Source organism: Neoarius graeffei, chromosome 9 (genome assembly GCF_027579695.1).
Source record: "Neoarius graeffei isolate fNeoGra1 chromosome 9, fNeoGra1.pri, whole genome shotgun sequence".
Classification (NCBI taxonomy): Eukaryota; Metazoa; Chordata; class Actinopteri; order Siluriformes; family Ariidae; genus Neoarius; species Neoarius graeffei.
This window is the reverse complement of record NC_083577.1, coordinates 47,170,180-47,195,794: the sequence shown is the minus strand read 5'-3', so window position 1 is coordinate 47,195,794 and position 25,615 is coordinate 47,170,180. Positions and strand designations below refer to the sequence as shown.

The 25,615-nt window shown below is 41.0% G+C and overlaps 1 protein-coding gene across 2 annotated transcripts in view; it reads right to left on the bottom strand.

The window, feature by feature from the left end:
* The window catches only part of uxs1 (UDP-glucuronate decarboxylase 1), a 76,506-nt gene extending 51,618 nt beyond the window's left edge, over positions 1 to 24,888 (bottom strand). The window contains exons 1-3 of one of the 2 annotated variants that reach the window (XM_060929672.1): positions 24,178 to 24,264; positions 4,787 to 4,865; positions 4,095 to 4,122 (exon numbers count right to left, since the gene is read on the bottom strand). In XM_060929672.1, coding sequence (XP_060785655.1) covers positions 4,095 to 4,099 — 5 coding nt within the window. In that variant the 5' untranslated portion in view covers positions 4,100 to 4,122; positions 4,787 to 4,865; positions 24,178 to 24,264. Of the gene's footprint in view, positions 1 to 4,094; positions 4,123 to 4,786; positions 4,866 to 24,177 lie in introns of both variants that reach the window. The other variant, XM_060929671.1, reaches the window with a different exon arrangement.
* Positions 24,889 to 25,615: the final 727 nt, after the last annotated feature.

Below are 25,615 nucleotides of genomic sequence, written 5' to 3'. Positions count from 1 at the left end.
TTTAAATGAGCCTTGGCCCAGAGAAGACGTCTGCGCTTCTGGATCATGTTTAGATATGGCTTCTTCTTTGTACTATAGAGTTTTAGCTGGCAACGGCGGATGGCATGGTGAATTGTGTTCACAGATAATGTTCTCTGGAAATATTCCTGAGCCCATTTTGTGATTTCCAATACAGAAGCATGCCTGTATGTGATGCAGTGCCGTCTAAGGGCCCGAAGATCACGGGCACCCGGTATGGTTTTCCGGCCTTGACCCTTACGCACAGAGATTCTTCCAGATTCTCTGAATCTTTTGATGATATTATGCACTGTAGATGATGATATGTTCAAACTCTTTGCAATTTTACACTGTCGAACTCCTTTCTGATATTGCTCCACTATTTGTCGGCGCAGAATTAGGGGGATTGGTGATCCTCTTCCCAGCTTTACTTCTGAGAGCTGCTGCCACTCCAAGATGCTCTTTTTATACCCAGTCATGTTAATGACCTATTGCCAATTGACCTAATGAGTTGCAATTTGGTCCTCCAGCTGTTCCTTTTTTGTACCTTTAACTTTTCCAGCCTCTTATTGCCCCTGTCCCAACTTTTTTGAGATGTGTTGCTGTCATGAAATTTCAAATGAGCCAATATTTGGCATGAAATTTCAAAATATCTCACTTTCGACATTTGATATGTTGTCTATGTTCTACTGTGAATACAATATCAGTTTTTGAGATTTGTAAATTATTGCATTCCGTTTTTATTTACAATTTGTACTTTGTCCCAACTTTTTTGGAATCGGGGTTGTAAATAAATAAAGGGTGCTGACTGCAAAGTCATCTGAATTAATTTATTTATTTATTACAGTGTTCAAAATACCCATCTGCATTTTGCAGAATGATTTTCAAGATTGCAGAAGAAAAATTAAACAACCTGCAATTTTGCAGAATGAAAAAAACAGGCTCGGGATTCAGTAGTTCTCAATTTAGCAAACTAGCGGTGCTGTGAATAAACTGAAACCTGCGCCGCGTGAACCTGACGGCGTTTTCCAGGTCAAAGTTGAGCAATATTTACGTAATACCGACAACAACCAAATAAGGTCAGTTGCCATTTTCCGATGTAAGATTTCGTCACTTTTAATACCCGCCGGGAGGACCCGACAACTACCTCGTCAGTGTTCGGCAGTTTCCGCCATGCATCTCCCAGAATTCAATGCGGCACAACAAACATGGCTCCCAAGAAGAGGATTGTTTTTTCAGGGCAAGAGTCCGACAAAAACGCCAAGAAAACAAGGACGATTTTATCGTATCTCGGCAAAACCGGCAGCCAGCGTGACTCCAACAACAACCGCGACATCGCGCGTCCACGAGGGTGACAAAAATGAAGATGGTCGCTGTTATAGTTGCATACATATATATTGGTAAATTGTATAGGTTTGTATGTATTGTATTGTTGAATCATGCAAAATTATACTGATATATCCCTTTTGAAGACAGCAACAGTATTTTACCTTTATTCATAGATACTTTTGAATATTTTGTTTTCTCATACCAAGCTACACTAATACATGTTTTGTGTACATGTTCTATTTATTTTTTACTAGTGCTGTCTTGCCTGTGGTGCAGACTAGCACAAAGTAAAACAGTTGCCCTGTAAGACAAAGCTCATAGGTTCAGTTCTGTAGCTCTCAGTAGTTCTGTAGCTCTCAGTTCTGCCGTGATTAGTTTGTACCCAGTTCTCTGTTGTTAGTTTAGAGCAGTGAAGCCCCTGCAGTCGTTCTCAGTTCAGTTCATGACCTTGCACTTTAGAAGCCAGGCAAACACAATGAACCCAAACGTCTTTCCATTTGCCAGTTGGCTTTTATTCCTTAATGGCATCAATCCTTTGCATCATCGTAAGATGTAACCAAGTGTAGAATTGAAATCTTGCTTTCAATTTAAAACTACAGGTTGCAGATGCAAACACTGAATGAAGTACATTCTGGGTAACAATCTATTGTTCAAGCTAGAAACTTAATCTTGACAAAATGTAACATGACGTGTAACATGAAAATGAATGCTTTATTTCTTGAAGAACAGTTGTGTTCTATTTTTTTATTGTGGTGATACCTTTATTAGTATGTTGTGTGGAAGGATAATGTGTGGGTGTGATAACTAGTACATTTATGAATTAGTTGGTATACTTCAAGTTGTAGTAGCCCGTAGTGTCAGGGCGAGGGGGATGAAAGACCTGTGGAGGGATCATGGAATGATAACTTTCCTGCAGAGAAGGATCTGTGAAGACTGAAATTAAAAATAGAGTGAGAGAATAAAGAATTACAGTAATGCTATGAGTTGTAAAGCTAGATATGATGTAAATATAGGCATTATTAGGTTGACAAGGGTGTAGTATGGAGGCTTGTGCATTTGCAGAAAATATTTCCAAATTGCAGAACAAAATTTTGACATTCTGCAATATTGCAGAACACTGGAAAAAAGTATTTCGACCACTGTTATTTATTTATTTATTTATTTATTTAAAATTGTGCATGGCATTTTCCTGTGTCTCGCAAGAACAATATTGCGCGGGTGAGATGTGACCATTCTGATGTGCAGAGGGTCGCTTTCCTCCGTTTTGGGACCGTTTTCCTACCTCTTGAGGTAAACAGCATGGCCCCCACGGAAACAGCCGAACGCAAGGAGCTTTAACTAATTAGCATAATTATGGAACTGCGTCACACCAAGATGGCAACGTGTGGAAAACATCACGACTCTGCATCAACCTTGAAGAGTTTTGAGTCGCAGGGACGTAATTTGTGGTTGACATTTGCGAATAGATCCGTGAAACGAAAGACGAATATATCTTTTCTCTGTTACTGCTTTTAAATGTTATCGTTTCTTTCTCTGTAAGATCAAAATATTAGGTGTATAACTCCATACTCGCTACTGTGGAGTCGAGCCCATGCATTTTAAGGCTAAGATAGCTAAGCACTAGCTAGAATGATTTTGTTATCTGTCCAGAAAAATGACATGTCATCTAACCTTGCTCTATCTTGCAGTTGCACTCGCTCGGCAGGCTTTCCTTTCCTTTTCTTTTCCACTTGCTTTTAACTGGCAGGAGAGTGGAATCCACGATGTTTGCCCACACTGACTTGTTTTGGTTAAAAGTAGGTCAAACGCCCCATGGTGGTCATGTGATATTGTTACTTGCTTGCTTCGGCAATCTCCGGAATTGTAAAATGCGGGACGCTTTTTATCTCAGCAAAACATTTGCACATAGTGTACATGGTGTGTGCAGCAGCGAAACATCTCGAAACTCCAACAGCAATAGAAATTGAACATTTTGCCCACAGCTCAACTTTGCAGTCAGCACCTTTAAGTAGATTCTAAATGCTGAATGTTCCAGGAGAAATGGACCATAATTCTTATGGGAAATAAACCAAATAAACCTGTGAGTTACCACTTAAACACGCAAGCCACATTATTTGATTGCATGTTATTTTTTTTTTTTTTCTGCTAGCATTCTGGGTGTCGACAATAGCTTATATATAAAAAAAAAGATGTTCACAATATGCACATTGTACTGCAGTCAATAGCACATGTCAAGAGTTTATAGCAATTTCTGCGATATTTTGTGATAAAAAGTTACAGCACTGGAGAGTAATAACACCCCCCTTTGTCTACTGTAGTCATATGAATAAGCCAAATATAAATAATCCTTAAACGACTAAGGCACACATTATTAATGACAAGTGCTGACATCATAATGTTTGAACCTAAACCATTCATTCTGATCAGGCAAAACAACTTTTTTTATCTACTTCTCCAAATGCTATTTGTGATGCATGTCTGAACTGTAAAGTATGCTTCACTGGTTTATTACAGTTTACATCTCTGTAAGTGATTCTGCTGACTGTCAGAAACATCCTGTATTGCACTTATCCATCTTGTACATGATGCTTTTGGAATATTTCTTGTTTACTGCTCACTATTTCTGGGCCCAACATATGTTGCACAACGCAAATCATCTTGGAACGAGTGTAACCTTCTTCAAAAACAGTTTCATAGTATACAACACAAAAAATAGCCAGAGAAACATAAATGATATCAAAAAGGAATAATTCGGAGTTACATTTTACCTCATGTTGGTGTAGGCTCCCCAGACAGCTGAAAAAAGGAAAACAAAACAAGAGAACTAGCATTAATAATGTAATCAATGAATGTCAACAATGCAATTGAACACATCAGCAGACTTATTTAAATATCCAAGTAATATGTAGTTTTCTTTAAAAAAAATTAAAAATGTATATCTGCTTTCGTGGATTAAATCAGAATCAAGTTTATTGTCAAGTACATTCTCACATACAAGGAATTTGCTCTGGTGATTGGTGCTTGAGCAGTTAAGAGAGAAGAATTTTAGCAAAGACGAAAAAAAAGAAGAATCTAAAATATATGAATTTAAAAAGTGGACATATTTAAGGGGTATGTGCGTGAGTTGTTTTAAAGACCAAGCTGCACAATGTGTCCTGGAATGCAAAAAATAGACTGTCTATTTTTCATGTATGATGAAGAAGAGTCATGACATGAATGTGTGAGAGGAAGAGAATGTGCGCGAGGAAGAGAATGTGCGCAGTGGGTTAAATAAATAGCCAAGCTGTACAGTGTGTGCCAGAATGTGCAATAAAAGTTAACAGAATGAAGAGGTATGACATGGTCTTGAAATGTGCAAAATTGAAGTTCAGAGACAAAGTGTATTAATGTCACAGATCATGTCACAGATAATGTCACAGAATGTCACAGTGTGAGATTAGAGTCAGTGGGGGTCTCTGACCTTATTGATGAGGCCAGCTGCAGTGGGGGAAAATCTGGCCTTATGGCGTGAAGTTCTGGTTCTAATGGACCACAACCTCCTACCAGAGGGGAGTGATTCAAAAAGTTTGTGTCCGGAGTGAGAGAGGTCAGCCACAATCATTTCTGCTCTCCTCAGGGTGATTTGACCGTGAGCAGAGACCACTTAAATGCTTGGTGAAGGCAAATTGTAAACAAACAAATCAACAGTAGAGGGCGGCATGGTGGTGTAGTGGTTAGCGCTGTCGCCTCACAGCAAGAAGGTCTGGGTTCGAGCCCCGTGGCCGGCGAGGGCCTTTCTGTGCGGAGTTTGCATGTTCTCCCCGTGTCCGCGTGGGTTTCCTCCGGGTGCTCCGGTTTCCCCCACAGTCCAAAGACATGCAGGTTAGGTTAACTGGCGACTCTAAATTGACCGTAGGTGTGAATGGTTGTCTGTGTCTATGTGTCAGCCCTGTGATGACCTGGCGACTTGTCCAGGGTGTACCCCGCCTTTCGCCCGTAGTCAGCTGGGATCGGCTCCAGCTTGCCTGCGACCCTGTAGAACAGGATAAAGCGGCTAGAGATAATGAGATGAGATGAGATCAACAGTAGATCTCACAGCTATGCTTAATAGGGAAAGTAAGACCATTTCCACACTCACAATGTGATGAGAACTCTCAGGACTGGGACTAAACAGCTGTGTGGCCATAAGAAAACCACTTGTTAGTGAAGATAAATGGAAGAAAAGCCTTCAATTTGCTAGTCTAGACTGGACTCTAGAGTAATGGAAGAGAATTATGTGGTCAGGTCGAGGCTCAGCAACATTACGTGGCAATAAAATGAAGTCAGCGGATCTACTGAATAACCAGGTTATCACATCAATGGATTTTTTTCTTCCCTGATGGCACAGGCATATTCAGGAATGACAATGCCAGGATTCATCGGGCACAAACTGTGAAAGAGTGGTTCAGGGAGCAGGATGAATCATTTTCACACATGAATTGGCCACCACAGAGTCTTGACCTTAACCCCACTGAAAGTCTCTGGGATGTGCGGAAGACTTTACAGAGTGGATCCACTCTCCTGTCGTCAAGACAAGATCTTGGTGATACTAAAGAGTGACACAGTGTCTTCTGAAATAAACTGATTTCAAAGACAAACTAAAAAAAAAAAAAAAAGGAAGCAATTTCTCCATGCTCCCCTAATTTAATCATGATACATCACCACAAAGGGTTTGGACATTCACCATCAACTGCCCCCCTTTTTTTTTTTTAAATATTGCATGAAACCAATGATAAATCAAACTGCTAAGGAGGATGTTCAGCACCACGGAGAGCAACCGATCCTCATAACAGCTGAGGATAAATATGATCCTCATAATTGATGAGTTTCTGTGCAAGACAGTGCTGCACCAACAGGTCAACAAAAACAACTTGTCAATAGTCGATGCGTCATTTACTTAACCAAAAAAACGTTGTTGTTTTCTTTTGTTTTGTTTTTTTAAGTCACAGCCTCTATTTTTGTATAGAATGTAAAACACAATCCTGATTGGGGAAGGGGTTTTTTTTTTTGGGGGGGAGGAACCGAATTGCACACAACTGCTTTCTGTCAGTGCACGTTTGTCCTGAAATGTCATCATAATTGGTAATGCAAGTGCCTGATTTAATTTGCAATACACAGGCTCAAATCATAACAAGCCTGGATTAATCCAAACCCTTTTAATCAGAAAAATTGAGGCGAACTTTCACGCACCACAAGAAAATATGACCGACAGATAATAAAAGATCGAGCCATGCTCTCTCTTACTAGAAACATAACTGCAATGAAAGACTGACATTTCATTATCATTTAAGGAATTCTGTCACTTCAGCTGTGTTCTTTCTCTTTGCTGTACAATATTCTTCATTTCTCTTTTCACACAATCAGGAAAAATGTTCTTATTGACTTTCTCAGGACAAATGGTTTTATTTGGAACAATATACGTTTGTGGACAACTGACCGTCACGCCCATATGTGGTTCTTCCCCAAACTGCTGCCACAAAGTTTGAAGCATTAACTTGTATAGGATGTCTTTTTGATGTAGCAACTAAGAGGCCCAAACATTTTCTCGCATGATAATGTCCTCGTGCATAAAGCAAGCTCCATGAACAGCGTTCCAGCTAGCTTTCCAAGAGTGCAGGGCACCACTGATTATCGGGGCAATTCTGCATGCATCACTATAGACAAAGAACCTATCATGCAAAATTAGCTGTAGTGGGCAACTATGCAAGGTGGATTACTTTTCCAAAATAAAAGTAAGGAAATCTGAAATTTCTGAGTGAACCAGTTTAATACAATGCTTCATAATATCACATCCACACGCCTTGAACTGTCACACCCACACACATTTTTCCTTTGAGCAAGCAGCGCGTGCCGCAAGGACGTTTTGGAACCGTTTGCCAGCATGCCTTTCAATAAACTCTTTCAGCACTTACATCCTTCTATCGCCCATTAACATAATAGTCTAACGTTAGTTAATACTACTAACAACAGTCAGTGCGTTTACATGCACATAGAGAAAATCGAATTTCTGCCGTTGCTCGACTGAAATCGAAGTAGACTGTAATGCCATGGAAACACCTTAGTTAGGCTGAAATTGAACCGAACTTGATTTTTCGTAATCGAGCTACGCGACCTAGATTATGTGATTGTAGCTGAGCCACTTAGTGCATGTAAACCCTATTGAGCTACGTAGTCGAGCTACTTACTTCAGCACTGCCCCTTCCAGAAGTGACGAGACCACAAGCGGGAAACACAGCAGCCTCAGTCAGCATGACACTTCACCTTAGCCGCCACTTTATTAGGAACACTTGTGTCTGGGCATGTACGCACCCATTTCCAATTAGTTGGTAAGTTATTAGCATGTTCGCAGGCTAACAGTTAATATGTTCACCATTACAGATCAACTTCAACTTAGTGGCCATTTTATTAGGAACACTTCTGTTCGTACATACAACACTCTTCTTGTGAACACAGAACTGATAACTTTATTTTTTTTAATTGAATCAAATGCACATTATACAAAGGGTACAAGAAAATAAAACAGTATTGTTATAATTACGCCAGGGGATGGATGGATGGATGGAGATATATATATATATATATATATATATATATATATATATATGGGCGGCACGGTGGTGTAGTGGTTAGCGCTGTCGCCTCACGGCAGGAAGGTCCGGGTTCGAGCCCCGTGGCTGGCGAGGGCCCCTCTGTGCGGAGTTTGCATGTTCTCCCCGTGTCCACGTGGGTTTCCTCCGGGTGCTCCGGTTTCCCCCACAGTCCAAAGACATGCAGGTTAGGTTAATTGGTGACTCTAAATTGACCGTAGGTGTGAATGTGAGTGTGAATGGTTGTCTGTGTCTATGTGTCAGCCCTGCGATGACCTGGTGACTTATCCAGGGTGTACCCCGCCTTTTGCCCATCGTCAGCTGGGATAGGCTCCAGCTTGCCTGTGACCCTGTAGAAGGATAAAGCGGCTAGAGGTAATGAGATGAGATGAGATATATATATAAATAAAGCCTATACAGATAAAAGAGTAATCATAAAAAGACGTTATACAATACAAAAATAGTTTCCATTCAGCCTTTTCATTAGTGCTGGTAGAAATTGCAGATCTATAATGTTTCACATCTATACCAAATTCAATGAAGTTACATTTTTTGTTTTGAAATTTACATTTATGAATGTAGTATTTGCATAAAAATAACAAAAGATTAATCAAATAATATTGAGAGCCCACATACTCCTTTTCATGAAAACCAAACAAGACATTTTCCCACTTTAATGCAAAGTCTGAATGAATGGAGTCTATGATGACACGGGCAAGCTTACTCCACAAAAGTTTTGAATAAGGGCAAAGCCAAAATAAATGAGTGATAGTTTCTCTTTCAGCCCCACAAAAAGAACAATTTATATTAATATCTTTTTTGAATTTCTGTAAATAAAAATTTGTTGGATAAAATCTATGCAGCAATTTAAAGGATATTTCTTTAACTTTGTTGATTAAAAATAATTTTTTAGGCAATAGCCAAACTTTTTTCCACCAGATGTCCCCCACCCACTTGGACCAGTGTGACAGACAAGAAGGAGCAGTAATGTGATAACTTTGTTTATACTCTTGAATAGCTCTTCTTCATGACGACAACCGCAAGTGTACCAACACGATGGGGCATGTAGCGCCACCTGTGGCTCGGGTGCACAATGCACCTCACACAATAGCTTGATTTCCTTGTGTGCATGTAGGATTGGATTTCTCTGGCACCCCTGCTGGGACCCTTTGCTCGATTACCGACAGTAGCTCAATTTGGATGTGCATGTAAACGCACTGAGTAATATTAAACAGCGTTAATTGATCATTAATATTAGTCTGGGTCAGATATTAGTGTCAGATTAGATCTAATCAAACATGTTAATGGTAACGACTAGATTTCCTATAGAGCTACATCTGGAGTCTTGATCTATTGGTCCTAACTTTTGACTGAATTTGTTTAGTCCTCAACTTCTACTTACCGTATTTTCTGGACTATAAGCCGCTACTTTTTTCCTAGGTTTTGAACCATGCGGCTTATACAAAGGTGCGGCTATTCTGTGGATTTTTCTTCCACCGCTAGGGGCGCTCTAACCGGAAGTAGAATCAAAAATAAGATAGACGAAAAATCAATGCAAAGAAGAATTAGCAGATCTTTAGCAGATAGAACACGCACGACAAATTACTAACTGGTAATTATTTTCAAATCCAGCGAAGATGATTAAAGTGACTTGTGGTTTCAAACACAGGAGAAATGAAGGTAAATAAATACCGGTTATTTTCTCTTGGTTCTGTTCCGTTTTAATCAGCAAAGTTGCTGCCGTGTTAAAAGGCACTGTTCGGAAAGAATCTGTTCAGGTACATACATGTACATTTACAGTACAAAATCGTTCTGTACATGCAGTAAATATCTAATTTTTCAACATAGATATCTGCGGCTTATAGCCCGGTGCGGCTTGTATATCTTTTTTTTAATTTTTTTTTAAAAATAGAGCGGATGCAGCTTATATACAGGTGCGCTCTATAGTCCAGAAAATACGGTATGTTCTGGCAAACAGAGATGCTAGGTTCTGTGAGCCCCTTGCTGCTTTCACCAATTCTTTATCCTTTCACGCGTTTGTAGGCATTGCTGCTTTTCAAACGTACCTTGGTGCACTGACTTGCTATTGTAATAAGACAAAATGGTTGACAGAGCATGTCTCTGGCCCCACGCTAATAGTGTGTTGTGATTGTTCAACATGCATTACTTTCACTGCAAGTTGGCAACACTTGTTAGGGCATGTTTTCTTTCTGTGGTAGAAGGTATGTGCTGGGCTATTAAAAAGTTCTGGAAAATTATGAGTAGGGCATGGCGCTGGTATTTCTGGGCAGGGCGCACATTCTGGAGGGCAGGGCATGGTGCCCTGGTAAAATAAACTAGCTGGAACACTGATGAAGACCTGATTTACCAAGGTTGATGTGGAAGAACTCGAGTGACCTGTACAGAGCCCTGACCTCAACCTGACTGAACATATTTGGGATTAATTTGAATGTCGACTGCACCCCAGGCTTCCTCACTCAACAACAGTACCTGATCTTACTAATGCTCGTGTGGCTGAATGGACAAATCCCCACAGCCATGATCCAAAATCTAGTGCAAAAGCCTTCCCAGAAGAGTGGAGGTTACGATAACAGCAAAGGGGGACTAAATGTGGAATGGAATGTTCAACAGTTAGGTGTCCACAAACACTTGGCCATATAGCTATATTTAATGCAGTTATGGCCCTTTTCCACTACCCTTTTTCAGCTCACTTCAGCTCGCTTCAGCCCGACACGGCTCGCGTTTCGACTACCAAAAACCAGCACGACTCAGCTCGCTTCAGCCCTGCTTAGCCCCTAAAACTCGCACCGTTTTGGAGTGGGGCTGAAGCGAGCCAAAGCGAGCCGAGTGAGGCTAGGGGCGTGAGCAGACACTCCCCTGTGCACTGATTGGTGAGGAGGAGTGTCCTCACATGCCCCGCGAGCGCGCTGGGATCTGTAAACACCGCAAACCCGGAAGGAGAAGAATTACGAATTACGAGAATTTCTGAAGCCTTATGTGCCTCGCCTCATCTATACACTCTTGCCAGTATCTGTCCGCGTTGTCGGTGACAACAAGCCACAGCACCAAGACCAGCAACACTAACGACTCCATGTCCTCCATGTTTATTGTTTACTATTCGGGTCGTGAGACTACCGCTTAAAAGATCACTGATGTCACTGTTTGCGCCGCCTAATGACATCACCTGACGTCCACCCACTTTCGCTAACTCCACCCAATGTGTCCACCCACTTCCAGCCAGCACGGTTCAGCGCGGTTGTAGTCGAAATGCAACTCCAACAGCCCCGCTCAGCCCGACTCAGCACGGCACGGCTCAGCCCGACTCAGCCGCGTTTGTAGTGGAAAAGCGGCATCATAGTACTGGGCCCATTCCACACAAAGTGGTCCTGAGTTGCAAAAAATGAAGTGATTTGTTTGGGGCAAAAAATACTTTATTTCTGATATTCTGAGCTTCAGAAAAAAAACACATTTGCATTGCCTGTGGTGCTGCTGTGCTGTGTTACCAGCTGCTGAAATTAGCTACTCCAACCATGAAAAAATTCTCTAAAAACCAACAACTCGTGTATTTCAATAAAAAAAAAATCAGTTTATTTTATAAAACTTCAGTTATTTCCTATTATTCTGATAAATACAATGTAAAAACATACAGAATGATAATCTTCTACAGTCTTGATGATCCTCACATACCAAAAAATAAAGAAATTAAAAAAGCATTGAGTCCATGTGACACACGTAACACAAATCACTTAATAATTTTCATAGAAGGGCACTGAAATCAGTCAGATTATTCATATTCAATATTTAAAGCTAGAAAACAGTTATAAACAAAGTTTAAATATAACTGATGCCAAAAGCTTCCAACTTTCAGTGTATTACATAACTCAAATCCTGTGATGCACGCAACGTTACGTATGTCACAAGGTATTGTTACGTGTGTCACAGCAATTTTTTTCGGGTAAATCAGCTATAACTGCTGCATTTTATTGACACATTTTATTCTAAATGCATCCAAGGTTAAATCAGCACAATTCTACTATGGTTTCATTCTAGCCTTTTGGTTGAACATCTTTAATTTATCGAATCTTCATGTCAAATTCATAGAGGACATTTTCTCCTTCTCCAACACCAAGAAGAGCTACAGGCACAGGTGGATTTATCTTAACAATGGATTCTGGTTTGTAACCAATTGCATCCTCATGAGCAGGCCAATACCATTTGCCTTTTCTGGCACTATTCATGACAGACACTCTCACATCTTCACCTACTACTTGAATTACCTCCCCAGGGAACTTCAAATCATCATAGCACCCAGTCACCAACATTCAGATTTACCTTCTTGGGGGCAGACTCATACAGGTCATAGATCACTCTACCCAATGGCTCTGAATCCATTTCTGTGTGCAGAAGCTGACAGGTACCACGAGAACACCTCACCACATGCACTTTGCTTATACCAGGTGCATCTCTGACCCCACTCCAACGTTCATCCCTTTCTATAACCTCAGAAATTTCAGCTTGTGTCACATGCAGAACATTCACTTCTTTCAAACACTCTTTTGCTACACTAGCAAAATCAGATGAACCCACGCAAACACGGGGAGAACATGCAAATTCCACACAGCTGGCAATGAGGTTTGAACCCAGAACCTTCTTCCTGTGAGCTGACAGTGATAACCACTGCACCATTGTGCACCAATATAGATCATGGTTTAAAAATGCTTAATTTTACTAAATAAGCCATGATACTGTATAACCATTGTTTCTAACCAGCAGCTACATTTTCTTGTTGCTTTGTTGGAACAGAATTTTTTTATGGGAAAAGTATTTGGGTTGTGATGTCCCAAATACCTGGTCACATTATGTTGTGGGTTCCGACAGACTGTAAACAAATCATGTTTGGTTACTGAGTGCTCCATAACAAAGAGATAGAGAAAGCCTGAATTTCAAAAGCAGACAGATGACACAGATTTTGTTTATATCGTCGCTATTTTCTTGAAACAAAAACTATTTTGCACAATAGTCAGACTGTAGACACCAGTGTCTACATCAATGGGGTGCCTGAACAGACAGGCTACTACAGTTTCTGACTAGCGTTCACATACAAGATCCATTTTTCCCCCCTTCAGTGAACATCATGCTAGCTCACGGAATAGAATATATTTGTGGGTCTGATCAGAAAATATGTTCAATCTGATCAGATACTGACACACTACCGTTCAAAAGTTTGGGGTCACTTTGAAATGTCCTTATTTTTGAAAGAAAATCACTGTTCTTTTCAGTGAAGATCACTTTAAACTAATCAGAAATACACTCTATACATTGCTAATGTGGTAAATGACTATTCTAGCTGCAAATGTCTGGTTTTTGGTGCAATATCTCCATAGGTGTATAGAGGCCCATTTCCAGCAACTCTCACTCCAGTGTTCTAATGGTACAATGTGTTTGCTCATTGCCTCAGAAGGCTAATGGAGGATTAGAAAACCCTTGTACAATCATGTTAGCACAGCTGAAAACAGTTGAGCTCTTTAGAGAAGCTATAAAACTGACCTTCCTTTGAGCAGATTGAGGCTACATCCACACGACAACGGCAACGAGATGTTATTAAAAAAAAAATGTTGCGTCCACATGGGCAACGGATCAGTAAAATATCAGGTACACAGGGTTCTCACCAGGATTTTTTTTTAGCGTAATGGGTTATGGCGAGGGAGCGTAGCGACCGAGCGGGGGGATGGTGCGGAGATTTTGAAAAATCATGCCCAAAATTGGCCATATTTGACGTTCCTGGAGGGGATAAATTGCATTTTTTATGTTGTATATCCTTGATGGAAAATTGTTACATCTTTGGATCTTGGCAATGTGTTACCTACTGTTGTATTTCACTGAACTACAAAGGGTGTTGTCAAAAGATATGTAAACTCAGACACAACCAAAGAGATAATGAATGTTTTATTGTATTAAGAAATTAAGAAATGCCTGAGCACATAAAAATAAAAAAAAAACAAATTGCATTTTCATTCAGGCATAACATACACCCAGCCCCCTTAATAAATAATTAATATATAATTGTCTCCTTATAGAAATATAACGATGGATGGCATGCAGGCAGATTACCAGTGTGTTAATGTTAGCCACAGTGGGATCCAGTAAATTAGCGCTAATCATCCGATACGTGCGCCCTGTCATATTGCTAAACCTGCTTACAAAGTAGACGTTTTCATTCATCAAAGGGCTTTGGGTTAAGTTTTCAAGCGTGATGGAAAACCTGTAGAAGTGGTGCACTTACATTTCTAACTGTGAAGAAAGAGCGAATGTCTCTTTTTTTGCGAGGGGGTCCGTCATCCATTGTCATTCACCGAAGTCCAGCTCAAGAGAAAGTTATCGCCAGGATCTCTCTCTCTCTCTCTCTCTCTCGGAACTGATTTCCAGGCATGGGTTTCCTAACAAACGTAGGCTGATTTTGACACCTTGAAAACTGCTCAAGTGCGCAGGAAAAAAAAAAACTTTTGGCGATGGTGATGAACAACTGAAAACAACCGTTACGCTATATTAAAAATTTAGCGTAGCGGGGGGAAATTACCGTTGCGGTCTGAAATTTTAGCGTAGCGGGCCGCAACCATATAAAGCGCTGGCGAGAACCCTGGGTACATATGGCAACGCAATGCTTGCTGAAAATGATGCAATACACATGCCACACCTCTAGGGGCGCTGTAAGCCGGTCCCTTCGGAGACACCAGAACAATAGAAGAAGTAAGGACGCATGCGCATAAACTATTATGCGCGAGACTTCATATTAGCCACAAAGTCAGAAAAATCTGTTCGTGAAATTACATTATAATGACCAAATACAATGAAAAGTATTTTTACAGTCTCACCTGTGAAAGGTAATCCCATGTGATCTCGTTTGGACGGCAAACCCGTTGGTACAGTTAAACGCAGCACATGAATGAGGCATCTTTATTCTCCGCTTTGACCCATCCAATATGGCGGCGAGGATGACGTATGATTCTACGCGGAAGGCGGCGTCTTTAATGGTCCGGAATAAATTGAATGCTACACGTTGATGGATTACTTTGTTCTTCTACGCCCTTTTTGAGGAATGTATTGTAGGACTTAAACCAACATCTGAAGAGGCGAGATCGCTCCTTTTTTTCCCTATTTTTGCTGGCGGGATTGACTCTCTCTCTCTCTCTCTCTCTCTCACTTTGCACCATTACACAATAAATATTCACAGTGAAAATATTTTGTAAGCGCGTTTCATGAACCAAGTTATAGGATTTGTTGACAACTCGCATCGAGTTCATTACACTTCTACCCGGCGTGAAGCACATGTGGTTGTGACGTCATCGTAAACAAATCCGTTCTACTCATCCAGACGACTTCGCAACGGCGCCGTTGCCAGATCTTTCCACTCTGGAACCCGTTCTCAAAAGATTTCGTTTTGGGGCACCCAAAACGCCGGTGCCGTGTGGACGCCAGGCCGAAACGATAAACAATTTTATCGGATTCACCTGAATCCGTTGCTGTGTGGACAGGGCCTGAGTTTCTGGAGCATCACATTTGTGGGGTCGATTAAATGCTCAAAATGGCCAGAAAAATGTCTTGACTATATTTTCTATTCATTTTACAACTTATGGTGGTAAATAAAAGTGTGACTTTTCATGGAAAACACAAAATTGTCTGGGTGACCCCAAACTTTTGAACGGTAGTGTATGTTGTTAGCATCAAGCCTGAGACTGAGAATTAGTATTCAATCAGTGTTTCCATAAAACATCCACCTGCATGATGAGGAAGGTTCATCTTAATCTGCACTATTTATAAAACAAAAAAGTGCAAGAATTAAACTTTTCTTTGTCATAAAGCAAGACTTGCATGTACTTGTATTTTCCTGCTGGAAACACCTGTTTATCATGCGTCTCCAATGTGTCCAAATTTCGTTACTGGCTTCGTCACTTCTGCTAGAAGATCAAATGTGTACAGTTATGTTAAAAAACTGCAACCTACCATCATTATTTTCTTGCACTTCAGCCAAGTATCATCAGTGCTCCTCTCCATTTGATCATTTTTGGCACGCCGTCACCAAAAACAACCACCATGTCCTGCATTAACGATGCATTTTCCTGTTATATTGTTATCTGGGATACATCAGGATGCATTAGTGTTTACACTATGAAAGATATGTGATCAAATGCGTCCCACCTCAGCAAGTGGTCTGAGTGAATGCATAATGAAGGTCATTTCCACTCGCACTTAGCGCTGTGATTGCCCAAGACGCATTTCAAAAACCAAGCGTAAATAGGGTCTCAGAGCTTCAGGGTCCCAGATTTGGTCCTGAGCTCTGGTTAGTATCTATGTGGAGTTTTTCATGTTCTCCCTGTGTTCATGCGAGTCACCTGTAGGTTGTCAGTTTTCTTCTCACCTCTGAAAAACATGCATGTAGGTCGACTGACTATGTGAAATTGCTCCTAAGGGAGAGTCAGTGACTGTGTCCGAAATCGCTCCTTACTCACTATATAGGGCACTATATAGTGGGGACGCCATTTTGTAGTGCTGTCCGAAACCTTAGTGAGGATTATTGCACCCTATATAGTGCACTCAAAGTATCCCACAATGCATCACGAAAAGTAGTGTACAACCGATGGTCACTAACCAAAGCAACATATCCCATCATGCATTGCGGTCGCACTGAAAGAAATCAAATTAAAAGTCTCAAATTTGATTTAATAAAAGGCAGCGGCAAAGAAGAAAGTATTCAGCTTTGATTTAAAAAAAAAAACTGAAAGGTACAGGTACTTTGTATTGATTAATGTGGGTGATACGCTCAATATAATATGTATTTATCACAAAAATACATCTCATCTCATTATCTCTAGCCGCTTTATCCTGTTCTACAGGGTCGCAGGCAAGCTGGAGCCTATCCCAGCTGACTACGGGCGAAAGGCAGGGCACACCCTGGACAAGTCGCCAGGTCATCACAGGGCTGACACATAGACACAGACACAAAAATACATGCATGTATTTATTATTTTGAAAACCCACCAGTCGACTGATCTGGCACGTTTTAATTGTGTGAAAGTAATGACGTAAATACCCGCGCAACAGACTAGTGTCCGAAAGCGTTTTTTCATTTTACCAATGAGTTCACTATATAGTCCTCTATATAGTAATTCCTTATATAGGGAGTAGTGAACAAGTGAGCGATTTCAGACACAGGGTTTGTGTATATACAGGGCTCGACATGAACTTTTTAATCCACTTGTCCAGTCAGACAAGCAGCAAGATTTTTCACTTGTCCTGACCATAACCTTTTTATTACTATGTATTTACTAGTTCAATGAAAGAAAAGTGGTTGTCACACCCGCGTGCATTGGTGCACACAACAGACTTTCACTTACGTGCACTCTGAACAGCACACGCCTCTAATGACAAGCGCCTGCCCTAGATTAAGTGCAATCAGCATGTGCATAAAAGGATGCTGCACACACCTAGAGACAGAATCAGATTGTGAATGAAAACAAACCAAGTGAGTTCAGCACTGTCGTAAAATTCCCGCAAAATCTTTTACGATAATGCGTTAATGTGAACCATACAAAAGAAAAATACAATAAAAAGTCCTAATAAAATGAAGTCACTATAGATATTTATTTTATTGAGGTATTTGATTGCCATTTCTCCAATTTTGGAGCCATTCAGAACATGGCTCGAAATTAGCGGTGGTCCAGTCGCCCAAGGTGACTTAATTTGTCATTTGGCAGGTAATTCCTGTCACGAAAATAAAAAATATATATATGAAGCGAAGATTCAAACACACTGTCAACTAAAGTCGCCACATATTAAGTGTGTGCCGTGTCTGTGTTAATCAATGTGTTTACCGGCAGGACGGAAAATACAGAAGAATTCTGAATCATATCGTGTACGAGTCAGGCTGTCGGTTTTTTCACTACTGCGCATGCATATAACGCAACTCGTTGAATATCACGGTAATCACGTTATCAAATTCAATAGATGTGGCCACATTATCGCCCATTTAAACACGTTTTTGTTGTTATTTACATCTACATCTGCCAAAGCTACGTTGCGATGTGGAATTTTCTGAAAGGCGTACAGAAACCGCCAGAGACGGGGACAAAGCGACCTCGGTCTGAAGAGGAGAAAAAGGCCGCCGATAAAGCGTACGAGAAGGAGAAACGACAAAGGACTTATAAGCAAACGTGGGAGCAGGGTAGGCCTTGGCTGTGATATGATTTTTATCTTCTCATTTTCTTCCGCTTATCCGGGGCCGGGTTGCGGAGGCAGCAGTCTGAGCATGGAAGCCCAAATTTCCCTCTCCCCAGGCACCTCGGCCAGCTCCTCGGGAAGAACACCAAGGCGCTCCCAGGCCAGTCGAGAGACATAGTCCCTCCAGCGTGTCCTGGGTCTTCCCCGGGGCCTCCTCCCGGGGGGACATGCCTGGAACACCTCCCCAGGGAGGCGTCCAGGAGGCATCTGAAAGAGATGCCCGAGCCACCTCAGCTTGAAAAAAAAAATTAATTATTCCACGATTTTTATGGAATAATTAATTTTTTTCAAGTTGATTCCTAGTCAATATGAAGCTCCTAATGCTTTCTCTCTCATAAATGGTTAAATACAGAAAGCATGTTGGACATATTTTGGGTGCTATAGTCATGATAGTAAGTATATTTGTTTTCAATACTCATACACCAAGTTGCCAAGTTTTCCAATATATTATTATTTGTTGATATTATATTATGGTGCTCTGTGTTCTTCTCATTTATGTATTTAACAACAGTATCAGAATACTCGGGTCTTGAAATAAATGCACGTTAGTCATGAACAATGGTAACGACTCTCTTTTGTGTTATTTTTGACAGAAGTAAAATTCATACATGAACAAATTTTGGCTAGTTGATTTTCTGTTTGGCGAGTTACTTTGGGAGGTAACTAGTCCGGCTGGCTGGTGAAAAAATATATGAATTTCTAGGCCTGCAGTGTCTAATAATCTATAATTAGATATTATGCTGTGATTGTTTTTACACACATACCTGCTGTACTTGGCTTCCCCAGAATTTCGTAAACAATAACACAGCCAGATTGAGGAAATTGAACTGGTTTTGTTGGAACTTTACTGCTGTAACTTTTGAATAATTACTATAAAAACTGTGATTTTCAACAGTCCCTAAAAAATATAAAAGCATAAGGTATCGTTACTATATCATCTGGGGCAGTTATGTGTAATACTCGGAGTCATTTTCTCTCGTCTGTAAACCAAATTTGATTGTAGAAAATGTGACAAATGTTTAGACTGCCTATACTATTTATGTAAACTGCTTCTTACTATTATTTAATTCATGTTTTATATTCTGCTGCAACTTTAAGCAAGTCTTTGAGGAGTTTGGCCTTATTCTGTAGCCTTAACAGCGAGCCAGCTTGTATAAATAATCTGCACATGAACAAATGACACTGTGAAACTCACCTCAGCATCTCATCTCATCTCATTATCTCTAGCCGCTTTATCCTTCTACAGGGTCGCAGGCAAGCTGGAGCCTATCCCAGCTGACTACGGGCGAAAGGCGGGCTACACCCTGGACAAGTCGCCAGGTCATCACAGGGCTGACACATAGACACAGACAACCATTCACACTCACATTCACAGCTACGGTCAATTTAGAGTCACCAGTTAACCTAACCTGCATGTCTTTGGACTGTGGGGGAAACCGGAGCACCCGGAGGAAACCCACGCGGACACGGGGAGAACATGCAAACTCCACACAGAAAGGCCCTCGCCGGCCCCGGGGCTCGAACCCAGGACCTTCTTGCTGTGAGGCGACAGCGCTAACCACTACACCACCGTGCCGCCCTCACCTCAGCATGTCTTTTATAATTGTTTACCCAACCATGGGCAATGCTAAAGTCACTGTTACACACAGTACAGCACGCAACACCCTCGTTATTTTTTTATCCCATTAGGCGAGGGGATACTTTCATGTAGTCTGAGGTGAAGTGGGTTTTGTATTTTTGTTTTTTTGGGGCACACTGCCATGACACTCCTGGATACACTAAATTCATGGACTCTTGTTCTGGGAGAGAAGATGTAAAGCCCACCCACACAGAAAGCTCGACTTAGCAAGACAGAGCAACCAGCACGTGCTCGCGCTCTCTCAGGGAGATATGCAGGAGACTCACGGAACTTCCGGGAGAGTTAGGAATAATTCAACTTGTCCCGTCGGACAAGCAGGTGCAGATTTGACTTGTCTGGACCAACCTTTTAGTTGTCCCGTCCAGTCGGACAACCATTAATGTCGAGCCCTGATATGTGTAGGGGTGCCTTCCATCTAGGGTGTACACTACCGTTCAAAAGTTTGGGGTCACCCAGACAATCTTGTGTTTTCCATGAAAAGTCACACTTTTATTTACCACCATAAGTTGTAAAATGAATAGAAAATATAGTCAAGACATTTTTCTGGCCATTTTGAGCATTTAATCGACCCGACAAATGTGATGCTCCAGAAACTCAATCTGCTCAAAGGAAGGTCAGTTTTATAGCTTCTCTAAAGAGCTCAACTGTTTTCAGCTGTGCTAACATGATTGTACAAGCAGGGATGAGAGTGGGTGGTCACCAAAAAAGCAGAAAACAAGATGGCGCCCAAAGCCGGGGGTCTGGGAGGGATACCCCCCCAGGAAAATTTTGAAAAATAAGGCCTTACAAACCACTTTTCCTGCAATCTGAGCTGTAGTAGATAAAAAAATCTGTTGTCTTTTTTATATACATTTACATGAAAATATGTTTCAAATCAATAGGAGTATTGTTTGAATTCAAAATAAAATCACATTCTACATTCAAGGGTATGGTTATAATTTATGATCAACAAAAATGACAAACTAAATTCACATTAAACGTAAGTTTTATTAATTATCAAAATGTTCATATATTAAATAAAATTTCTTAGGGAGAAAAGGTCAGTCACCCTATGTCCTCATTAGTTGCATATGATTTCAAAGTCTTTTGAAATATTTAAGTTTTCAAAACTGTCAGCATTAATTCAGATTTACTGACCATCATATACATGTTCAATGTATTCAATCAAACGAATGCTAAGTTTATGGGATAATGTCTATGTACACTTTATACAATTATTTATAGTTCACAGTCACTTCTCATTTTCTTTTAATCATTTCGACTTCTTCAGCCTTTTGGCCAAAGACAAGAGCTTGTCAGCTTGTCTCTCTGTTTTTTATACCAGCATCAGTTTCACGTACCTTCGCTTCGTGTCGCTTGTCAATTGTATTCGGCATTTTGAGTAAAAAAGCCGATACGAAAGAGAAACGTATTTTTGAAGCGCAGCGACGATGAACATGTGCAAGTTTCGATAAAATAGAACAGATGCGGGTACTTTTGTAACAACTGTTATGACTGGCTATCATGCTCTCGCCAGCGATGTTTTAGCCAATTACATTGTAGATAACACGTATTTTACCGCGAGACTTAGCGAGACTAAAGATGGCGAAAATGTAAACATGTAACATCGTCGTATGCTTGAGTATCACAAAGGAACATACCCCAACCCCCCTCAATGAAAAAAAAAATCTCAACAGATTTGGCATAATATCGATTTTTGCTCAGAAAAAGTGGAAATCCGCCGAAAAGCGGAAAACTCTCATCCCTGACAAGGGTTTTCTAATCATCCATTAGCCTTCTGAGGCAATGAGCAAACACATTGTACCATTAGAACACTGGAGTGAGAGTTGCTGGAAATGGGCCTCTATACACCTATGGAGATATTGCACCAAAAACCACACATTTGCAGCTAGAATAGTCATTTACCACATTAGCAATGTATAGAGTGGATTTCTGATTAGTTTAAAGTGATCTTCACTGAAAAGAACAGTGCTTTTCTTTCAAAAATAAGGACATTTCAAAGTGACCCCAAACTTTTGAACAGTAGTGTATTTATAACTGTATAGATGACACAGTGATTGCGTTTAGCATATTTCCTCATCTATACTGAAATGAATACCTGGCCATCCACCGGTGGATGTACCAGGTAATTTTTGAAGTCAGGCGAATCTGGATTTACCTAGGTGATTCGAAATTGGTGTAGTAGTACAGTAGTGGACTTCAAAGCAAGAGGTCCTGAGTTCGATTCCCAGCAAAGGTGAAGAGAAGTGTTCTCATTCTTTTATGAACCCCCTAAAAAAATCCCTTTCAACAATGTCGACCTGATTCACCTAGATAAAAACAGATTCACCTGTAACACTGATATTGCACTTGACGTGGTGTGCAGTGAGTTCATACACAGACAGCAGTGGCGGCTGCTGGTTTTTAAAACAGGGGAAGCCCATTTTACGCATTCATCGTAAAACCTGTAGGCCGGATATCAAAGCATAGAAAGGTGTGCCCCATAAGCATAGTGAACTAGACAACCCTACCTAGTGGCAGAAAGTATTTTTGCTTGTACATTTCATGTTATAGTCTGGCTTGCCAGGCTAGTGCCTCATATCCTTAATCAAAAATATCAAACATCCAAAAATCACTGGCTATTCAACGAAGAGCCTTGAACATCATACCCTGATATGCAACACAGAGTCTTTAACACAACACCCAGCTGTGCAACACATCCCTGAACATCTTCTGCAACACAGTCTGGAAATTCATAACCAGGTAGGCTATGCAACACACAGAACCTTGAATATTATACCCAGGTATAACCTATAACACAGAGCCCACCATTCTCTTAACATTACTGAACAATATACACACTTCACATTCATGAACATGAACACTATTTATACACAAATTCTGCCCTCCGCTCCTTTTCCAGAAAATGGTCTGTGACCCTGTCATACCAGCTGGTTGTGCTTTCCAAAGACTTCACCAATTTCTGTTAGCAGCTAGCACTGCAGATCCCAATAAGGCTCAAGCTAGCCTACAACCAGGTTGAACTACAAATGAAATAAATGAGTGAATTCACGAATGATCAAACTGATAGAATGGATGAAAGTTAACGGAGCACAACGAGTAATATTTACATTTATTTACAGAGTAATGTACAGAGACATCAATGAGAAGAAACGTTTATATGAAAAGAAATTCAGACAGCACTTTGGCACACGACTACACTTTCTCGACATCCGCTAGGGACTGACTGATCATACTTCCGTGTTCCTCGCCGAAGTACCGCCCTCCCCACGTCTTTCAAACACTACCTCCAATAATCCTTTATCAGCCCGGCTTCTTGTCCCTCCCACTGTCTCGTTTAGTCCCAGAGAAGCCCGGCTTCCCTGAAAGTGACGATTTTGTTGATTTTAACCAATAACAACTAGCCAAAATTGGCTGTTCAGAGCCATCTCGTAGACTGCAACGGATACCCGGCTGCCAGATACTGCTGACGTTTTCCATCCCAAAATATGTTCAAAACCCGCCAAAATGCACTTAAAACCGCCCAATCTGGCAACACTGCTGCCGGTCCATAGAGCCCATTGAAATAAGAAAGGTTACAGCCTGGCAGCAAAGGTAGATTCTCGTAGCGAACTGCAAGTTCGTCAGACATCACTCAAATAAGTTACAGGATAGTTATGAACATAAATACAATCTTGGACATATATTATGTTATGCAAGTTATTGTTTTAATGAGAATTCAACGTCGTAGACGCCACAGTTTGGGGAGAGAATTTTAGGGGAAGCTCGGCTTCCCTTGTTGTCTCTGAGAAATCGCCCCTGACGGACAGTGTCCCAGCAGGTAAAGTGAGGGAGAGAGAAAAGGTGTGACAGAAACAATAACCGAGTCAACATCTTAAAGTCTGATTTATGGGATAACATTAACAAGAAGGGCGGCATGGTGGTGTAGTGGTTAGCGCTGTCGCCTCACAGCAAGAAGGTCCTGGGTTCGAGCCCCGTGGCCGGCGAGGGCCTTTCTGTGTGGAGTTTGCATGTTCTCCCCGTGTCCGCGTGGGTTTCCTCCGGGTGCTCCGGTTTCCCCCACAGTCCAAAGACATGCAGGTTAGGTTAACTGGTGACTCTAAATTGAGCGTAGGTGTGAATGTGAGTGTGAATGGTTGTCTGTGTCTATGTGTCAGCCCTGTGATGACCTGGCGACTTGTCCAGGGTGTACCCCGCCTTTCGCCCATAGTCAGCTGGGATAGGCTCCAGCTTGCCTGCGACCCTGTAGAAGGATAAAGCGGCTAGAGATAATGAGATGAGATGAGATGAACATTAACAAGTCGTCATGTGATGTATGTAGTGTGAACTCACAGGCGATGTACGCGATGAGACCGAGGGCGACGAGGAGTTTCATAATTCTTCGATTAATGGCAGTAATGATCCAGGGCATCCGCATCATCTACATCCAGCACAGGCAGCACTGAGGCCGGAAGCGGAGCTCCCTCACAGCCACTGCATTATTCCGTCCTCATGAACAAACACTCCAGCACGGCTCTTCTCTTCCTATCTATCTATCTATCTATCTATCTATCACAGAAGTCGCTTTATAACGCTGGACACTGCAGGAGTCCAACAGCATGTACCTGTATGGACAGGGTGGACTCCGGCGCTGTTAGCTAGCCACTCGCTAATTAACAAGTCAAACAGTGTCTGATAAACTTTTTATCTATAAATAAAAGGTTAAGTAAGCACTCCTGACAGTATTTTGTGCTTTAGTCCCATTTACAGGTACAAAAAAAGTATTCTCGATACACACTAGAACTTCTTGTTAGCTAGCTAGCTAGTTGTCAACAGCTAGCTAACCGACTACGCAAGATTTCAACGAAGACATTGCGCTTGCTAATACAAGCTGTTTCTTTCATTTTTTTTAGACAGGCCCTGGTTCCGAGAAACGAGCTACTACTCCGACCTACTTCCTCAATATCACCAGCTATTAATAACCGAAATAAGAGCGCAACCACACTCCGTTTTCTGCCCTTATGGTTTCTCAAACAGCCGTACACAACACGAGCGATGACTTCAGCTATCGATTCATCAGCCTGCCGCGGTAGCAACAACATTTAGCAAAGCTTGCCGAAAATGTCGGGAGCAGCCAAAAGAAGAAGCCGAAAGAATGTGTACAAATTGTGTATTTTTTTTAATAGCAAAGTCATAAACACTTACATATAACGTGTTTTCCATTTCTCTGGGTTTAAAACTAAAGCTAAGAAGCGACTTCTTTACACAAGTGGGTGTAGGGGAAAGCAATCGAGTTCAGATTTCTTGATCATGAGAACAGAGCTCCATTGATGGAGTGTAGACAGCACAGCAGTATTCTGTTCACACATAGCTACTTCATACAGTAATTTTCCATTTCACATACTTTTCCACATACCAGCAGTTATACTAGTAGTGAAATGAAATAAAGAAAGGCACATGCATTTAAATGTTCACATTAGATGGTGATTAGAAATGGCATGTATTATTATTTTTTTTAAATCACATAATACCACATTTGAATGAGATCTGCAATCATTTAGTTACAGTCAGAACGATCTGGAATAAGGAGGCCTTTTTTGGCATTACAAAATTGACTCTCAGAGATCAACTATTAAAGTTAATTTTTATTATCTAACTAAATATAGCCCATGGGCACAGCATCTAATTTAGGTTTAATTGCTGCATTTACAGCTATACACTTTACTGATAAGATATCTCCACACCTTCATATCTTGTCAAGCTGAGCGCGTCAACTCTAAACACTGTTAAA